Source organism: Typopeltis vanoorti, chromosome 20 (assembly GCF_054136105.1).
Source record: "Typopeltis vanoorti isolate ZY-2024b chromosome 20, IOZ_Tvanoo_1.0, whole genome shotgun sequence".
In the NCBI taxonomy this organism is placed as follows: domain Eukaryota; kingdom Metazoa; phylum Arthropoda; class Arachnida; order Uropygi; family Thelyphonidae; genus Typopeltis; species Typopeltis vanoorti.
Window position 1 is genome coordinate 45795216 of NC_143568.1, and position 17819 is coordinate 45813034.

Sequence of the window (17819 nt, forward strand, 5' to 3'; positions counted from 1 at the left end):
AGTATACCCCAGTTAGGCCTAGGGGAAGTGGTTGGTCTTTGGTGGAGTGGATAAGGGATGCCAATTTATTTTTTATATGGTTTGTAACAAGAAGTCAGGTCATATTATTTTAAGATTTTGGTTAACTTTTCAGAGGTGCCCTGGATATAGAGAATGGTGATGGATTTAGTGCAATCTTTATGAGGGGCGGGGTGTAACTGGATTTAATATTTTTGGGGGTTGTAGCCTTTGGCTAAGAAAGTGTTAAGGATGTGGTTTAGTTCAGTGGTTAGGAACTGTCATCTGAACAGATTAATTTTGCCCTGTTATATAGTGTTTTTATAACCCCATATTGTTGTGTGGGGGGGGGAATCTTACTGCAACATACCAACATAATGGTCAGTTTTGACATCTCCTCCCTATTCACAAATGTCCCACCTCAAAGAAACCTTAGAGCTCATCCAAACCAAATTTCCTCCCGATATTTCAGTTCACAATAAACTCAGGCTATTTCATTTGGCAAGGAAAATTCTATAAACAGACAGAGAGGACAGCCATGGGTTCACCAGTCTCCCCATCCCTGACCAACTTCTTTATGGAGACTTTTGAAGAAAAAGCCTTAAACTCAGCCCCACAAAAATCCACTGTTTGGCTTCGCTAAATTGATGATGTGTTCGCTATTTGGCCACATGGCTCAGATACACTCCACTCCTTAACACACTTAAACAACCAACACCCTAGAATCCAGTTCACCTTGGAAAAAAGAGGAAAAACAACAGTCTCCCTTTCCTAGACACCCTAATCAACCATCCTGATGGATCCCTGGTTTTCTCTATTTACAGAAAACCCACCCATAGAGGCAGATATATTCACCAGCAATCCCATCCCTCACAACCATATGGGGGTTATAAAAACACTATATAATAGGTCAAAATTAATCTGTTCAGATGACAATGCCTAACCACTGAACTAAACCAACCACATCCTTAACACTTTCTTAGCTAATGGCTACAATCCCAAAAAAATATTAAAACCACAACCCCTACCCCCCTTCATAACAAAGCTTACACTAAATCCATCACCATTCCCTACATCAGGGGCACCTCTGAAAAGTTAACAAAAAATCTTAAAAAAATGACCTGACTTCTTGTTACAAACCATATAAAAAATTGACATCCTTTATCTGCTCCACCAAAGACCAATCACTTCCCCTAGACCTACCTGGGGTATACCAGGTCCCTTGCAGCTGTAAACTGTCCTACTTTAGCCAAACAGGCAGGACAGCAAATGTCAGGATTTCAGAACACAAAGACTACATCTGGTTTCACCAGTACAGCCACTCCGGGCTTGCAGACCATGCTCTGGATACCCGGCACAGAATATGTTGGAAGAAAGCCACATTAATACACCACAGCAAATTTAAATATGAAAGATTATTCATGAAATCAGCCTCAGCTCTAAAAAAACTTTCCAAACCTCAACAAATTTGAGTGCATGAGACTGCCCCAAATTTGGGATGCTTGCATCTTGAGAACTTCAGCCCAACAGCAAAGACAACCCAATATAGCCCACTAGGGGGGCACCTTCAGGACTCTAGGAACAACAGTAGCTTTCTCTCTTCTGCTTCATTTGCTTTCTGTAGTGTCTGCATGCACATGTCATAGTTGTATGTTGCCATGAAGATGACAATGTGACATTGCCGAAATATAGGAGGTATTTATTAAAATTTCTTTTAATTAATATTCGAGTATATACGTTGTAAATTCCTTAAATAATTTAATAGTAATCAATGCATTATATGGAATCAGAATCTCCTTACTTCTAGAAGTCAGTGTCCACTATATCCTTGCCATCTTTGTGTTGTCCTCACAATTTTAGAAATGTGTTCTCTAAATTTTAGATCCCTATCCACCATGACACTCAGATCTCTTATTTCCTTATATATCTCCACAAAGTGGGGATATACTGGATGAAATATACTCTACATCCCATTTTTGTTTTCCTTATTTTTACACTTTACACTGCAAACACTGAACTGGTGACCCCACTCCTCCTGTGCCCATTCACACTCAGTCTACTCAAGTCCATTTGTGAAGCCACAAATCTGCTCTACTTCTCATAGTTTTCTTCTCAACTCTGCATCATCAGCAAACAACTGAATATCCCCATTTAAACCTTTCCAATATCATTAACATATAGGTTAAACAGCAATAGCCCTAAAACAGACCTTTAAGATATACCATTAGTGGCTTCCCTCTTCTGGTATATTGCTTCCCCATACACAACTTGCTGATACCTACCAGAAAGCAATCTCCAATCCCATCCATTCTAGTTTAACTATCAACTTATCATGTGGCAATCTGAGTATACTCATCTATTTCCCTTGTTCAATGTACCTGACACCTTAATATAATAAGTATATAATTACTAAACATGACCAACATTTCTTCAGCAAATCCATGCTGTCCATCAAAGAGAATACCACTCTTGTCAAACCAATTCTGAATCCCAAATCTTACTAGCCTTTATAACAAAAGCACAGTAGTTATTTGCGATTTTACTGGAATTTGACAGGGTGTCACATGGTTTGTTGATATTTAAGTTATACCATACTGGCTTAGATATCAAGTTAGTGCACTGGATTGGAAATTTGCAATCTGACAGATATCCAAGTCATGTGTATGGGATGGTGGGGGGCAGCAGTATCAGGGAGAATAGTTACGGTTGGAGGTTCTATGGTTTCAATACACTGTTTGATCTTTATGTCAGTGATATTGTCCTTGAATTGCTGGGAGATATTCAGCTGTTTGAACATGACGTAAACCTGGGGGGGGGTATCAGTTATAGGGTTGATGCTCTTAAAGAAGATTTGAAGAATGCAATTTTTAGTATTTAAGAGTGTGAGTAGAGGTGATCCAAAGTGGCATGGCAACTTAAACAGAATGGAAAAGGCAAACAGCTTCCTGTTGCCAGAATGGCAGGAGAAATACTGACAAGAAAAACATCTAAATGGATTGATGCAGTTAGTAATACTTTAGAAGACTGAAATGTAATATTAGATAAGAACAAAGACCTAAAAAATAATTTGGAAGGTAACTGTTGATGAGCTAGTACTAATGTAAATTAATTTGTAGTGCTTTCATATATTCGTACACTCCTTAAGGATACATATCAGGAAATGATGTCTTATTTCAGATTTTACATGTCAAATTAAAAATCAAAACATACCTGCAAATTTTAAGGTATCCATATATTGGATATAAAGGTTACCTACAGTACCACTCAGATCGGGAAGTCTCACTAATTCCATTGTAAATATTTACTAATGAAGGTGTGACTAATCACTTTAAAAACCTGGAAATACATCAAGTACCATTATTAACATTACTTTGATATTTATTTCAATCTCTGACTGTTAGGAGGTTGATTATTTTCCTAATCAGCCTTATGGAAAAATAAAATCATTCTTAAAGAATCACAGGGTATTTATTATATACACAAACAACAAAAATGCAGTCAGCCAAATTCTTAAATAACCTAGCACTCTATTTACTTCCACTAGGTATATTCATTAGTTCAGAAAAGCACTGGGTTGACCAAATGTTTTTTTCATACTGAGGAGAAGAAATAACTTTAGCCATATTATTTCCAGCATAGCACAATAACAATAAAACATGAAATTGCAAGTTAATCATATGAACCACTGCTAATATTATATTAAATATCCATATTGTTTTTAAATGCAATAAATTATCAATGTGATAATACCCTTGCAATTTATTACATTATTCAAATACACAATGTGCTAATTGTTATTAAATTAAAGATGTCAAGAAATTATATTCTTGGTTTATCCTTTATCCAAGTGTAAGCAAACAAAGTTTGTGTGTGAAGCATCTTTATGACAAGCTACTTGTATATAGAGGCTAATGACTTCACCTTAATTGCTTTAGTATCTCATAATGCAAAAGTACACGTTCTTTTGAGAGTGTATAATGCTAAGCATTATGGGAAGGGTCACTACCAGATCAGTTTCAACATTTATTGAGATCTCGTAAGTGGAAGCCAGACCCATAAGTGATACCAAGGATGACGTAATACGGAAGTTACATATTTCCCATATACAAGTAGTGCATTACTTCATCCTTGGTATCACTTCTGGGTCTGGCTCCCACTGATGAAATCTCAATAAAGGTTGAAACCGATCAAGGTAGTGAATCTTCCTATAATGCTTAGCATTATACACACCAAAAAAGATGTGTGTTTTGCATTATGGGATGTTAGAAGTTTATTTTGCACTTGGTTAGACTATAATAAATTTAGTTTAATTCTTTATCCAAGTGTAAGCAAGCAAAGTTTGCACCTGAAAATATCTTCAGGACTGAGGTTAGGTACATCCCTTGGCAACTCGCAGCAAAGGTGGACCAAGCTCTTATCACTCCTTGTCTCAGTATCTCCCATAATGCAAAGCACATCTCCTTGCAGTCATGTATACTGCTATGTTAAGGGAAGGGCTACTACTCAGACAGGTTTCGACCTTTATTGAGGTCTCGTCATTGGGAGGCAGACCCAGAGTGGTGATACTAAGGCAGAAGCAATGGAGAGGTCATATTTACTTATACAAGTTGCCAACCGGTGTACCACCTTATTATTAAATTACTCTGGATTTAGAGAAAGATGTTGGAAGTTTATTTTGCACTTGGTTATACTATAATAAATTTAGTTTAATCCTTGATCCAAGTGTAAGCAAACAAAGTTTGCACTTGAAAATATCTTTAGAACTGAGGTAAGATGGTACATCCCTTGGCAACTCGCAGCAAAGGTGGAACATCTTTCTCTAAATCCAGAGTAATTTAATAATAAGGGGGTACACCGGTTGGCAACTCGTATAAGTAAATATGACCTCTCCATTGCTTCTGCCTTAGTATCACCACTCTGGGTCTGCCTCCCAACGAAGAGACCTCAATAAAGGTTGAAACCGATCGGGGTAGTGGCCCTTCCCTTAATGCATAGCAGTATACAGGACCACAAGGAGATGTGCTTTGCATTATGGGAGATACTGAGACAAGTAGTGATGAGAGCTTGGTCCACCTTTCCTGCAAGTTGCCAAGGGATGTACCACCTTACCTCAGTCCTGAAGATATTTTCAGGTGCAAACTTTGTTTGTTTATACTTGGATAAAGGATTGAACTAAATTTGTTATGCATTATATGAATGCAATTAACATGAAGTCATTAGCCTCTATATACAAGTAGATAAGTTGCGAATATACTTCATGCACAAACTTTATTTGCTTACACTTGGATAAAAGATAAACCAAAAATATAATTTCTTGGCCTCTTTAATTTAATTTATAACCAAGTGAAAAAATTTTCAGTGACTAATTTTTGCGCATTAGTCTTATTTATACACACACACACACAGACAAAGAAATTAGCGCACCTGGAATAAAACATGGTACAATGGCGAAACTAAGTAAATAGCTAGAGTGCAGGGTGGTATGCAAATGATCCAAGTTTGGTGTGATTGCACATGCCCACACACCCTGCGGTGGCACTGCGAGCACAAACTGGCAGCCTTATAAAGCCGGTGTGTATTCGATAGCCGATTAAAGCAAAAAGCATTGGCCGACACAAGCTAGAGTAAAGAGTGACAATAATGCCGGGTAGACACCAGAGACATCGATTTAAGCAACTTACGGACTTTGACAGAGGCATGATCATCAGCCTGAAAACCGGAGGGTGGTTGGAGCGCCGTATAGGCATGCACATGAACCGTTCTGATCATACCATCCAACAGTGTTGGGAGCTGTGGACACATTCCGGCACTGCCACATGACAGAGCGGCATTGGTCAAATCAGGAGGACCAACGCTAGAGAGGATCGATGGATTGTGCGGCAAGCACGGAGGGATCCCACGGTAACCCGGTCAACAATACAGGCAGATGTAGGGGATCCTGTGTGCCCACGAATTAACACCGCAACATCACCGACTCTGTTTGCAGTGGTGCCAGGCGAGATCGACGTGGAATGCCACAGACTGGCAACGTGTGGTCTTCAGTAATGAGTGCCGCTTCATCTTGGGGACAGATAATCATCGTGTCTGGGTGTGGAGGACCACTGGTCAAGGACACAATCCCGAACTCGCTATCGAGCGCCACACCTCCCGCACTGCAGGCATTATGGTCTGAGAAGCCATTGCCTACAATAGCTGATCACCCCTCATAGTGGTACGTGGTGCATTGACGGGCAGCAGTATGTGGACAACATCCTACGGTCCCACGTTCTCCCATTCCTGGCTAGAATACCAGGAGCGCTATACCAGCAGGATAATGCCCGTCTGCACACGGCTCGGGTTGCCCAGGCCTGCCTACGTTATGTACAGACACTTCCATGGCCTGCCTGCTCCGCAGACTTGTCCCCTATCGAGCATGTTTGGGAACAGCTGAAATGCCAGCTCCCACTGTGTCGCAATATCCGGGATTTGGAGCACAGCGTCCAACACGTGTGGGCCAGTCTGCTGCAGGACAACATCAGGCATCTGTTCGCCACCATGCCAGACCGTATTGCAGCATGTAACGCCACACGAGGTGGTGCAACGCGCTATTGATGATGACCGGATTGCGTATCACAGATCCCTTTGTAATTGTCCTTCAGCTCTGTTTTTGCCATCATGTGCATCACTCACAATTTCAGTTGAATCCTATGCCTCCTTCTTGGTGCGCTAATTTCTTTGTCCATGTGTGTATATCTTTATAAAACAGTAATAAAATTTATTAACATAAATTTAAATACTTTCCTTTAGTGTTACACAGTGAATATTTTTGGAAAATTACAGATACTACAACCATGTTGGGGATAATTACTTTAGTTTCCTGACATTTCAATCTCAATCAATCTTCATAAAGTTCATTAACTGGAGTACACACAAGCTCAATTATATTTCAAACAGTATGCCAAAGTGACAATGATCTGATCAACTGTTATTCTACTGGCCTGACCTGCAGTGGAAAAAAACACTCCATGAAAGCTATATCTTATTTATAACGTCATCAGAGAACAAATTTATATATTATTGTTATTACTATGTGACAACTCCAGGGAGTCCAAAGATTCATCAAGGGAGAGTGTGTCAACAGCACAGAATGATTGATCCCTTCCAACTACTAACCGCGCTCAAACTTACTTAACTTCCTGCGTGAGCCATTAAGTAGCAGAGGCTCTACCAATCAACCGAACTTGGCTGGCAGTAAATACTTATATAAATATAAATAAAAAAGTAAATATAAATACTTTTATTCATTTTTGAAGTTATGGATTCTACAACCATAACTTCAAAAATTAAATAATACAACCGTATTAAATAATTTTTACTACAACCGTATTAAAATATCTCTTTTTATTATCCCAACGTTTCGATCTTCATATCAAGATCATCATCTGGAGCATACATAAATATACAAGACAAGCTGTGTTACATTTCAAACTGAAAGCTAGAGAAACAATGATCTGATCACATGCTATTCACTGGCATGACCTCTAGTGAAAAAAAAATTTTTTTTTAATTAAAAAAAAAAACACATCAAGCTAGATTTAATTTATGATTAAATGAATAAACATTCTTGCTTACAGATAATTTTCCTTCCAGTAACAGTGATATCCTATTTCTATTATTACAATTGTTATTTTTGATTTAAAAAATTATTTATAAATTACAACATGAATAAACATTCTTGCTTACAGATAATTTTCCTTCCAGTAACAGTGATATCCTATTTCTATTATTACAATTGTTATTTTTGATTTAAAAAATTATTTATAAATTACAACATGAATAAACATTCTTTCTTACAGATTTTTTATTTAGGATCCTGGATTTTCTACAGTCCTATTTATAGTTGTTCTTAGAGAGGAAGGATTCGTGGGACGAATATATGCCTTCCGTATGTATGTATGGGATTTTTAGACCATCCTTATTGTTTAGATTGGGGTGGTTGACAATGATCTCACAGGCTTCCTTAAATTTACGTTCATACCATGTTTTGGTGTGATGTAGACAACTAGTGCTTTTCCAGTCAATTCTATGTAAAGTGTTCAGGGCATGATCAGAAAGGCCAGCTTCACCATAATTATTATATTTGATGTGTTGTTTATGTTCTTTTTGTCTGGTCAGAATTGTGCGTCCTGTTTCTCCTATGTATGGTATGTTGCAGGTGCAGTAAATACGGTATACTCCAGGTGGGCCAGTGGAGGGAGTGGATCTTTGGATGAGTTAAGTAAGCTTTTTAATTTTGCAGGAGGTTTAAAGGTGGCTTTGAGGTTGTATTTTTGTAGTACGCTGTTTATTTTGTCTGATGTCCCTTTAATGTAGGGAATGGTTATAGTTTTATTGTAGTCTGTTTGTCTTTGTTTTTTATTGAGGTTTTGTGGAGAATTTTGTGAATAGTGTTTTGGCTGTATCTATTTTTTTGAAAAGTATTGCTGATCACTTTAGATTTGTCTTTCAGTGCCTGTTCACTTGAGCAGATCTTCAGAGCCCTGTTTTTTAGGGTATTGATGACACTTGGTTATCCCCCCCCCCATTGCTAACTTTTATATGGAACATTTTGAACAACTTGCTTTAGGTTCCTCCCCTTTAAAACCCGAAGTCTGGCTTAGATACATTGACAATGTTTTCGTGATCTGGTCTCATGGCCGCCAGACACTAGACACATTCCTTAGCCACCTAAACAAGCAACACAAACAATATAGTTCACAACTGAGATTGAAAAACATAACACACTGCCGTTTCTAGATACACTTGTCACACGTCTCCCCTCGGGCAATCTTTCCTTCGCTGTTTACCGGAAACTGACACATACTGGCCAATATATACACATAAACTCCTACCACCACCACCCAACACAAAAACTAGGTGTGTTGGGTGGTGGCAAAACAAAAACCTCCTGTAAAATTAAAAAGCTTACTCAACTCATCCAAAGATCCACTCCCTCCGCTGGCCCACCTGGAGTATACCATATTTACTGCACCTGCAACATACCATACATAGGAGAAACAGGACGCACAATTCCGATCAGACAAAAAGAACATAAACGACACATCAAATATAATAATTATGGTGAAGCTGGCCTTTCTGATCATGCCCTGAACACCTCACATAGAATTGACTGGAAAAGCACTAGTTGTCTACATCACACCAAAACATGGTATGAACGCAAATTTAAGGAAGCCTGTGGGATCATTGTCAACCACTCCAATCTAAACAATAAGGATGGTCTAAAAATCCCATACATACATACGGAAGGCATATATTCGTCCCACGAATCCTTCCTCTCTAAGAACAACTATAAATAGGACTGTAGAAAATCCAGGATCCTAAATCAAAAATAACAACTTTAATACTAAAAAAATAGGACATCACTGTTAAATAAAAAATCTGTAAGAAAGAATGTTTATTCATGTTGTAATTTATAAATAATTTTTTAAATCAAAAATAACAATTGTAATAATAGAAATAGGACATCACTGTTACTGGAAGGAAAACTATCTGTAAGCAAGAATGTTTATTCGTGTAATCATAAATTAAATCTAGTTTGATGTAATTTTTATTTATTTATTTTTTTATTTTTTTTTCACTAGAGGTCATGCCAATGAGTAGCATGTGATCAAATCATTGTTTCTCTAGCTTTCAGTTTGAAATGTAACGCAGCTTGTCTTGTATATTTATGTATGTTCCAGATGATGATCTTGATATGAAGATTGAAACGTCAGGATAATAAAAAGAGTTATTTTAACACGGTTGTAGAATCCATAATTTCAAAAATGAATGCTGATCACTGTGTAACACTAAAATAAAGGATAAATACTTTAATACAACAAAATTGGTAGCCTAATCAATAATTTAGGATCAAGAGGTAAAAAAAAACCTAAGGACATGGTTGGAAGATAAGATCATGGGCAGGATCACATGGCTATGCAGAAACAAAAAGGGAAAGTCACCAACAGAGAGAACTGGAAGGATATGATGCTGCACCCCTCTCACTGAGGAAGCTATATGATGATGAATCAATAATTTAACCAAAATGGTTATAAAAGCTAAGATCCTAGATAACTACAGTCCTAATTATAATTAACTCTTAGACCAAGAGATTATGTGGGTAGAATATGTGCCATCCATATATTCTACCCACATAACCACTTGAACTAGTGTATTATATTTCTATTCCTTGCGAGAAGTAAGAAGAGAGAATTCCAGAGGGCAGTACTAGAAGGAATAAATGAAGAAGAAGATAAATTTCATTCTGTAAGTCAGAAGTTCAACTGTGAAGGAATGTTGAGTGGTTGCTGCCTGTATATTGCTGGATTTAGCAGGAAGTTAATCATTAATGTTCATATGAACAGTTACAATGATATGCAATGCATGTCATATAATGGGGAATACAAATGTTAAGACTGATAAAGAAAATAAGTGTGTATGCACAGAGTTCAATAGTACTGGTTGAAAAAACTGAAGACTATCACTGAGGAAATTGGAATGAGAGAGAAGGACAGTTTAGATATCGCTTTGATGCACACTCAATCATATAACAATGGTCAAAACATGAGCAATGCAACAAGATGGTCCAATCAAGATGCCATCTATCAGCCAACACCTTTACATTCCTCAATAGGGAGTACGCAAGGTTGTTTTAATCCTAACTTTTGGAGACTGAGAGGCAGTTCAATCTCCACCAGTAGCCAATCAGATAGTTGGTCCAAAACTATCCCTAATTATACACAGCATCCGGTGAAGAGAGGCAAGCTGACAAGTGCCGGTGTCAGCTTGCCTAACACCATGTTTACTTGACAGTAAAGATGGTGTTAGGACTAATCCTAACACCATGTTTACTGTCTGAAAACAGTGTGGGTTCTACAGTCAATTTTTTTCAGTTTACAGAATGAAAAAACCTGCTTGCCCATGCCAGAGATTGACTAACTCAGGAACTGGTTGAAAAAAGGCTTAGTAAAGGTTCCTTTGGTCGGCAACTAGAATTGATCTTAAGATGGCCAGCCAAGGTGTTCAGTCTCTAAATACACTCTGTATATATTATTACATCAAACCTCCAGGGAGTCCAAGGACTCATCACAGGTGGGCACTCTTCTCTACGTCACAAAACACATCTCACCTTCTCCACTACTGCCTGATTCTCCTGCTACAACACAACTACATCAACACTACTGCTCATCATCATCACCACCAACAAAAGTATTTTTTGAATGTAAATTGCATGTGTTCTGAAGGTCAATATGTCTGTACGAAAAACCAGAGGAGAAAAAACCCTGCTATCTCTGTATAAGATCGGCTAACTCATCTTCAATGGAAAAATTCCATATAAAGATTCCCTTCATCATGGCGAGAATCGAACCCAGATCTTTTTCATTCGAAGGGTGCAATATTCTGCTATTCTTCCAATTGTGCTATGGAGGCTGTATATCACTATGAACACAGTTTAAATTTAACAAGTGGCTATGATCTTCAAAAAAACTCACTAAAAAGTCTGCCATTTTTTCAAAGACAATGTTTTATAGTTATTTATCAGGATCAAAAAAAAATTGTCATTTCCATTAAATAACACTGCTCAATGGAGTGCTGAAACTAAAGCTATGGAAGTTACAAGACACCACTTCAAAGAAATTTTAGAAGTGTAGAATGAACTTAAAAATTATAGCACTGCAGAAAGACTGATTTCAAATTCATTTTTTACTCAGCTGTCTGGGACTTATGTTTGCAACAAACCAAAAGAGCAAAGATTCTGCAGTATAAAAATTGTAATCTTCATGCAGGCAGTGACACTTGTTAATTTTAAAATCCAAGATCAACAGCAATGAGAAAATTGGTGATGAACGTTGTCAAACAGCTAAAAAAAAAAAAAAAATCTTTCAGGATTTAAATATTTCAACAGAGCTGAACAGAAGACAAATCATCTGAAGACTCATTAAATGATGAAAATTGCAAGATGTGCCAACTTCAAATGTGAACTAAACAACAGATTTATTGTCCAAAAAATTTACAAAAAAAAAAAAAATTCAAAATGTTATATAAAATAATTATAGCATTCAAATGATTACAAAATTATATCATGTAGGATCTTACATCATTTTTTTTCCGATAATATTGATTTCATGGAGCTACATCTTGAGATGTCATTAAAACGTTTTAAAATTTGACATCAATGAATTTCATCAATTTGAATGAAATTCATTGATGAATTTCATTCAAATAAATAAATAAATAAAATAAATAAAATGAATATTTCTCGTGGAAAGGCTTAGACGTTGGTTATACATTCTTACTAAATAGCTTAAGGAAATTACAATAGAATATACATTAAAATAAATTTTAATACACTTCCAATGCGAATATCAGAATTTCAGAACACAAGGACTACATCCGGTTTCACCAATATGGCCACTCTGGTCTTGCAGACCATGCGCTGGATTCCAGCCATAGAATACGGTGGAAGAAAGCCACGATAATACACCATAGTAAATTCAAATAGGAAAGGCTATTCATGGAATTAGCCTCAGCCCTCAGAAACAATCCAAACCTAAACAAATTTGGTTGCATGAGACTGCCCTAAATTTGGGAAACCTACATCAGAAAACCTTCAGCCCAATCGGCCAAGAATACCAACATTGCCCGCTAGGGGGCACCATCAGGACTTTTAGGAGAAAGAATAGCTTCCTGCTCCGTTCCTCATTTAGGAATACAAGACACGTGCACGTGTCTTGTATTTAAGTTCCTGTGATAATGCCGAAATATTGGAAGTGTATTAAAATTTATTTTCATGTATATTCTATTGTACGTTGTAATATCCTTAAGCTATTTAGTAAGAATAAATGAATAAATAAATGAATAAAATGAATGAATAAAATAAATAAATGAATAAACAAATAAATAAATAAAATGAAGTTATGTATCAAGTGAAATTACTACAATATCTTGTTGAAATTGAACACTTGAAATTTTTTTGCAATACTTACATTTTATTGAGCATATTCTTAACATTTCCTGTTGAAAATGCCTTCCACAAAATGAAGCTTCAGGTTTACTAAAGCTTCATTTTAAATAATCCAAAGGATTATTAGAAAGCATTGAGGAACATCAACACCTTCCACAGAACACGAAATTATCAAATTTTAATAAACTGCCATATTTGTTGCATGGAGAACAAACAAAATTTAATTTATTTCCATGTTCAAATTTCCACAGCTTCTTCTCCCTTATACGGTCTACTGGCCTGTTACAGAGCTATCTTAAGCTCTTATAAGTCGTACCCGTCCTGAGGATAAGGTGACTAGCCCTATGCCTCCCAGTATATTCTATGATTGTAGCTGCCTGTGTTCACGAGGTTGGTTTGCCTGCTTGCGGGAGGGAAAACCCCAGATAAACTAGGAAGACAAACCCTGCTGTCCGTGCCCAAGATTGGCTAACCTGGCTATGTCTGAGAATGATCTTTAAGCTTCTCATGTCGGCAATGGGAAGTGAACCCAGGACACTCCTTTCCCAGGCATATGGTTGCTAAACACATAGCCAATAGGCTAACCGAGCAGACATTTCCACAGCTATAGCTATGATTTATGTCAAAATTTCTGGAACAGGAAAGAACGTAGAAACAAAAATGCAAATAAATAATTTACTGACTAAAATTAATTATTTACAAGTCAACAATTTGCTAGCTCAAACTACTATTATCAGAGGCAGTTTAACGATACATCATCAGCGAATACAGGAAATGAAACGACCTCGAGAACAATAATAATCACATGAAAGGATGGCAATAGTGGTGGGTACTCTTCATTGTTCATTTGTATTATTAATGCTGATAGGTAGATAGGGCAGCATGCCAAAATCTATGCAAGATCATACATCACTTCTGTTAGTTAATTAACTGGGTTCTGTAGAACATATGTTGCTTCCAGAAACAGTTTTATTATGCACATACTCTATAAATACTGCTCCATTTGTAAATTTTTATAAAATATACAGAATATTAAAATATATAAAATTGCTTTTGAAAAGAATAAAAAAGCCAAGCAAAATGCAAAACTAGATAAACAAAAGTTGTGGAAGGATTTTGATATTCTAGAAAGTAAATATCAGGATATCAGGAGGCTGGCAAACAATATTCCCTCTAACTTTTGCCAGCCCACGTACAAATGCAAGACATTTGGCACACAATCTTCAAGTCTCAGACTCAATGTGTGCAGTAGCTTGTGCTCACAATAGTGAGTCACAAATCCCAAACATTTAATTTGATATCAATAAAATTTGTGACATCGTTGTTAAAAAATGTTGCCTGCTGCACCCTGAATATTTCTGTAAGAGCAACCTAAATGCTTACTCCTTCAGTTACTTATATACCACATATACAGTCTATAAACAAATTATGTCACATTTCCAGTCCAGCCATTCAAATTTAAATGAATTTGCAGTTTTTTTTCCCATTTTATTTAGACAGATGCACTAAAACTGCTAATGTAATATTTCTCATATTCCTGGCCTGGTTGGCCGAGTGGTTAGCATGGATCTTCAGTGGTGGATGTTTGTGATTGTCCTACTAACCAATTACCATATGTACTGCTCTGACCTGCGTCCTGACACAGTATGACTATTGATGTCTTTGCTGCATAAAAATCAAATAAATTCTCATATTAATGTTGCCCTTTTTTCATCTAGCTATAATCTGTAAAGTTGCAAGTATTAAATAAATTCTCTTAAATCTGCATAGCTACAAAATCCATTACTGTTCGTGAGTTCAAATGACCACATCTAGACAGTACACACTCTAAACATATATGCCTTTGCAATTTACTGACATCAGCATTGGTCTGTTCACATAGCACGAGCTAAAAGTAATTAGAGTGTATTAAGTTACACTTAATATGCTCTAATTACAGGTTAGAGTAATATTGGAGTGGAGACACTGGAGAAATTGCTAAATAAAATAACTGACAAGTATGATTTATCACATAATTCATTTTTATGGTATGTTCAAAAATTGACTGTAAATCAGAAATTCTGAAAGCAAAAATTTTGTACATGCAGTTACTATGTGCGCTCTCATTCTGCGTGGCATGCAAGTGCACAATTTAGAGGTAACATTGCTGGCAAAATATTCTGGAGGCTATTTGAAAGAAGTTTAGAAATAGAGAAACGAGTGCTGTAAAAGGAATCAAAGATAATAAAGGTGACATTAACACTGAAGTATTCTAAATATCTAGAGTGATTGTTTTGAAAAAGTGCTAAGTGAAACAAGCAGTGACATCACAGTGGTAGAAAAACATCACAAGGAATGTATCAGGAGTACATATCAATACTTGAGGTAGAAAAAGTCATTAAAAACCTAAACAGTAAAAAGTCAGCTGGAGTAGATGATATTTAGAATATCATCTACTCCATCTACTTCAGCCCTACCAACCAGGTCCGGCCATCTCGGGGGTGCAGTGGGTGCAATGCACCCGGGGCCCCACGATCGAGTGGGCACAGTCAGTGCACATTTGCGGAAACGTATTTTTTATTTTATTTCGTTTTATTTTCTTCCAATTTTGCTTATAACTAAAGGGATTTCATTGACAGGATTTTAGGGTCCCCAGTAATAATAATATCTCTGTGTTTCTCTATTATATTAGAGTTTTTGCTTAACCCTTTTGATGTGTGTATGCAGTGTATAAAAATTACGAACATGATTTCGTTTTTATCCTAAAATGCCTGATTCATCATTAGTTTTTTTCTAATCTGTTACACATTTATATCATTTGGCTCGTTATCGAAACCGTTGAAAAAATATTTATTATATTCTTTATATATGGTTAGTCTAAAGCAGGGATGGACAACCCTTAACATGCCTGCCAAATGTGGCACGCCAATGACTTTTTTCTGGCACGCAACCCAGGGCTCATCTTAAAAAATAATTAAATAAAAAAATACATTTCAAACATCTTCAATGACACATATGTTAACTTAATATAATACAATTTTATTAAGTATAGCGATACCAAATAAAAATGCAATAATTAATTAAACTCTATCAACTGTTTCATAATAATAAGTAATAAGAAAATTAGAAACAACAGCCTATTTCCAAGCCATCGATATATCTCCACGATATACTGATGTACAAGTTTTGTCCAATTCAGTTGTTGCATTATTTGTCAGGCATCCAGACATGGCATGACTCCTTTACAATCATTTGATATATCTTTTCATGTTTCGTAAAGAACGTATCCATTTTCTAAAGTGTATGTGTATTTTATTAAATCGTAAGTCATTAAAATATGGATTGGAAGTATTTATTGTCAATTAATATGTTTAACTTATTAGATATAAAAGCAAATTTCCTTCACATTGATTTTCGGAAACTAAGTTTTCAGTTTTTTTCGTAAAATCCCCGCATATATTGCAATTGCTATTTCCTGCTTAGAGAGCAGTTTCCTTGTGTGCATCCTACCAAAATAGCACTATCTGCTTTCCCATTATTTCAAGCAAAAATTAGCAGTAATTTACAAGACTAGAGATACTTAATGAACAATCCTTCACGAATGACTAATGAACAGACAACCATGGTACTAGGCCAGTAAAGATATGTGCATATGATTGGTGTGGTATTAACAAAAGATCGTGCGAGTCAAAGATAAAAGTCAGCAGACAATTTTTGAATCGAAATGCTAATTCTCTTCAACCAAATTCAATATCTGAAAGTGCCATAACAATATTCACTATATATTTCCTAGCTTTAACATGTTTATGAATTTTAACACTTTCTGTTGATTTTTATTGTTGCTCTGCATTTGAGCTGGGGGGACAGACTCCCACACATCTAGTTTTTAGTGTTTGCCAGTGCAGCATATGGTTTTGCTTGCAGCTAAATAGCAGTTTTTTGGGGGAAGGGACATGCGATTCATTAGTTAGTGCCATTTTTATCTCAGCTGTCTCTAATTGCACTATTTGTTGAGAAATATATTACACAGACTGCAAATGTTTGTACCTTATTCAGTGATACAATAAAACGACCTGCTTTTACTTGCATCTGCAGACATATTGGCTAGTATGGAGGTTCTATTGTCATGAGCGAGTCACTATTGCCATGAGGTGAACGTGATTAAACTTTTTTTTTCTGTGCGAAGTTATGCGAAACTTTTCAATTTCTTTTTTTCGCAAAGTAAAATCAGGGGTGCGAGTTATACGCGAGGACCAGTTATATTCCAGTAAGTACGATAAGTTATTTTTAAAGCTATGTGAAATGTATTATCAATATTCAGGATTATGAAGTGTTGTCTGCACATGATTAGATCTCAACTACATTAATTTCAACTCAGTTAATAGTGATAGATAAGGGTGAAACTGATGTATTGAAGTAAAAAACGAAAAAAAAAACACATTTCTTGAGTGTTTCTAAAATTTTGTAATATTTTAAAAAGTATGTACATATTTAACTTTTTGTTAATTCATGGGATAAAAATATTTAATATTTACTTATTCGACAGGCAAAGCCTAACTCATAATGTCCATGCCAAGAAAGTATCCTTCTGGCGTCAAAAAAGGAAATCAGCAGAAAAGAAAAAAGAAGAAAAGCAAAATCTCAAAAAGTCACAAGTAGATTTGTTTTCATGGCTACAAAATAAATCTGACAACGAAATTGCTATGACTTCAGCAGCGATTCAAACTTCAACTGAAGAAGAAAACTCCAAACAAGCCACACAACTTTTCAACAAAAATGTAGAAACTGTGGGATTCATTGAAAAAGACACGTCTGATTATACAAATGTTTTGGATACAGCAAATAATCATGAAAACAATAA

At 36.2% G+C, this 17819-nt stretch overlaps 1 protein-coding gene across 5 annotated transcripts in view; it reads right to left on the bottom strand.

Moving 5' to 3' along the window:
- The window catches only part of LOC150095405 (very long chain fatty acid elongase 4-like), a 230630-nt gene that overhangs the window by 185074 nt on the left and 27737 nt on the right, over nucleotides 1-17819 (bottom strand). For 4 of the 5 annotated variants that reach the window (XM_090409967.1, XM_090409968.1, XM_090409971.1 and 1 more), the window contains exon 2: nucleotides 3208-3333. In XM_090409967.1, the coding sequence (XP_090266093.1) occupies nucleotides 3208-3289 (82 nt within the window). In that variant the 5' untranslated portion in view covers nucleotides 3290-3333. Of the gene's footprint in view, nucleotides 1-3207; nucleotides 3334-6844; nucleotides 6953-17819 lie in introns of those variants that run through there. The other variant, XM_090409970.1, reaches the window with a different exon arrangement.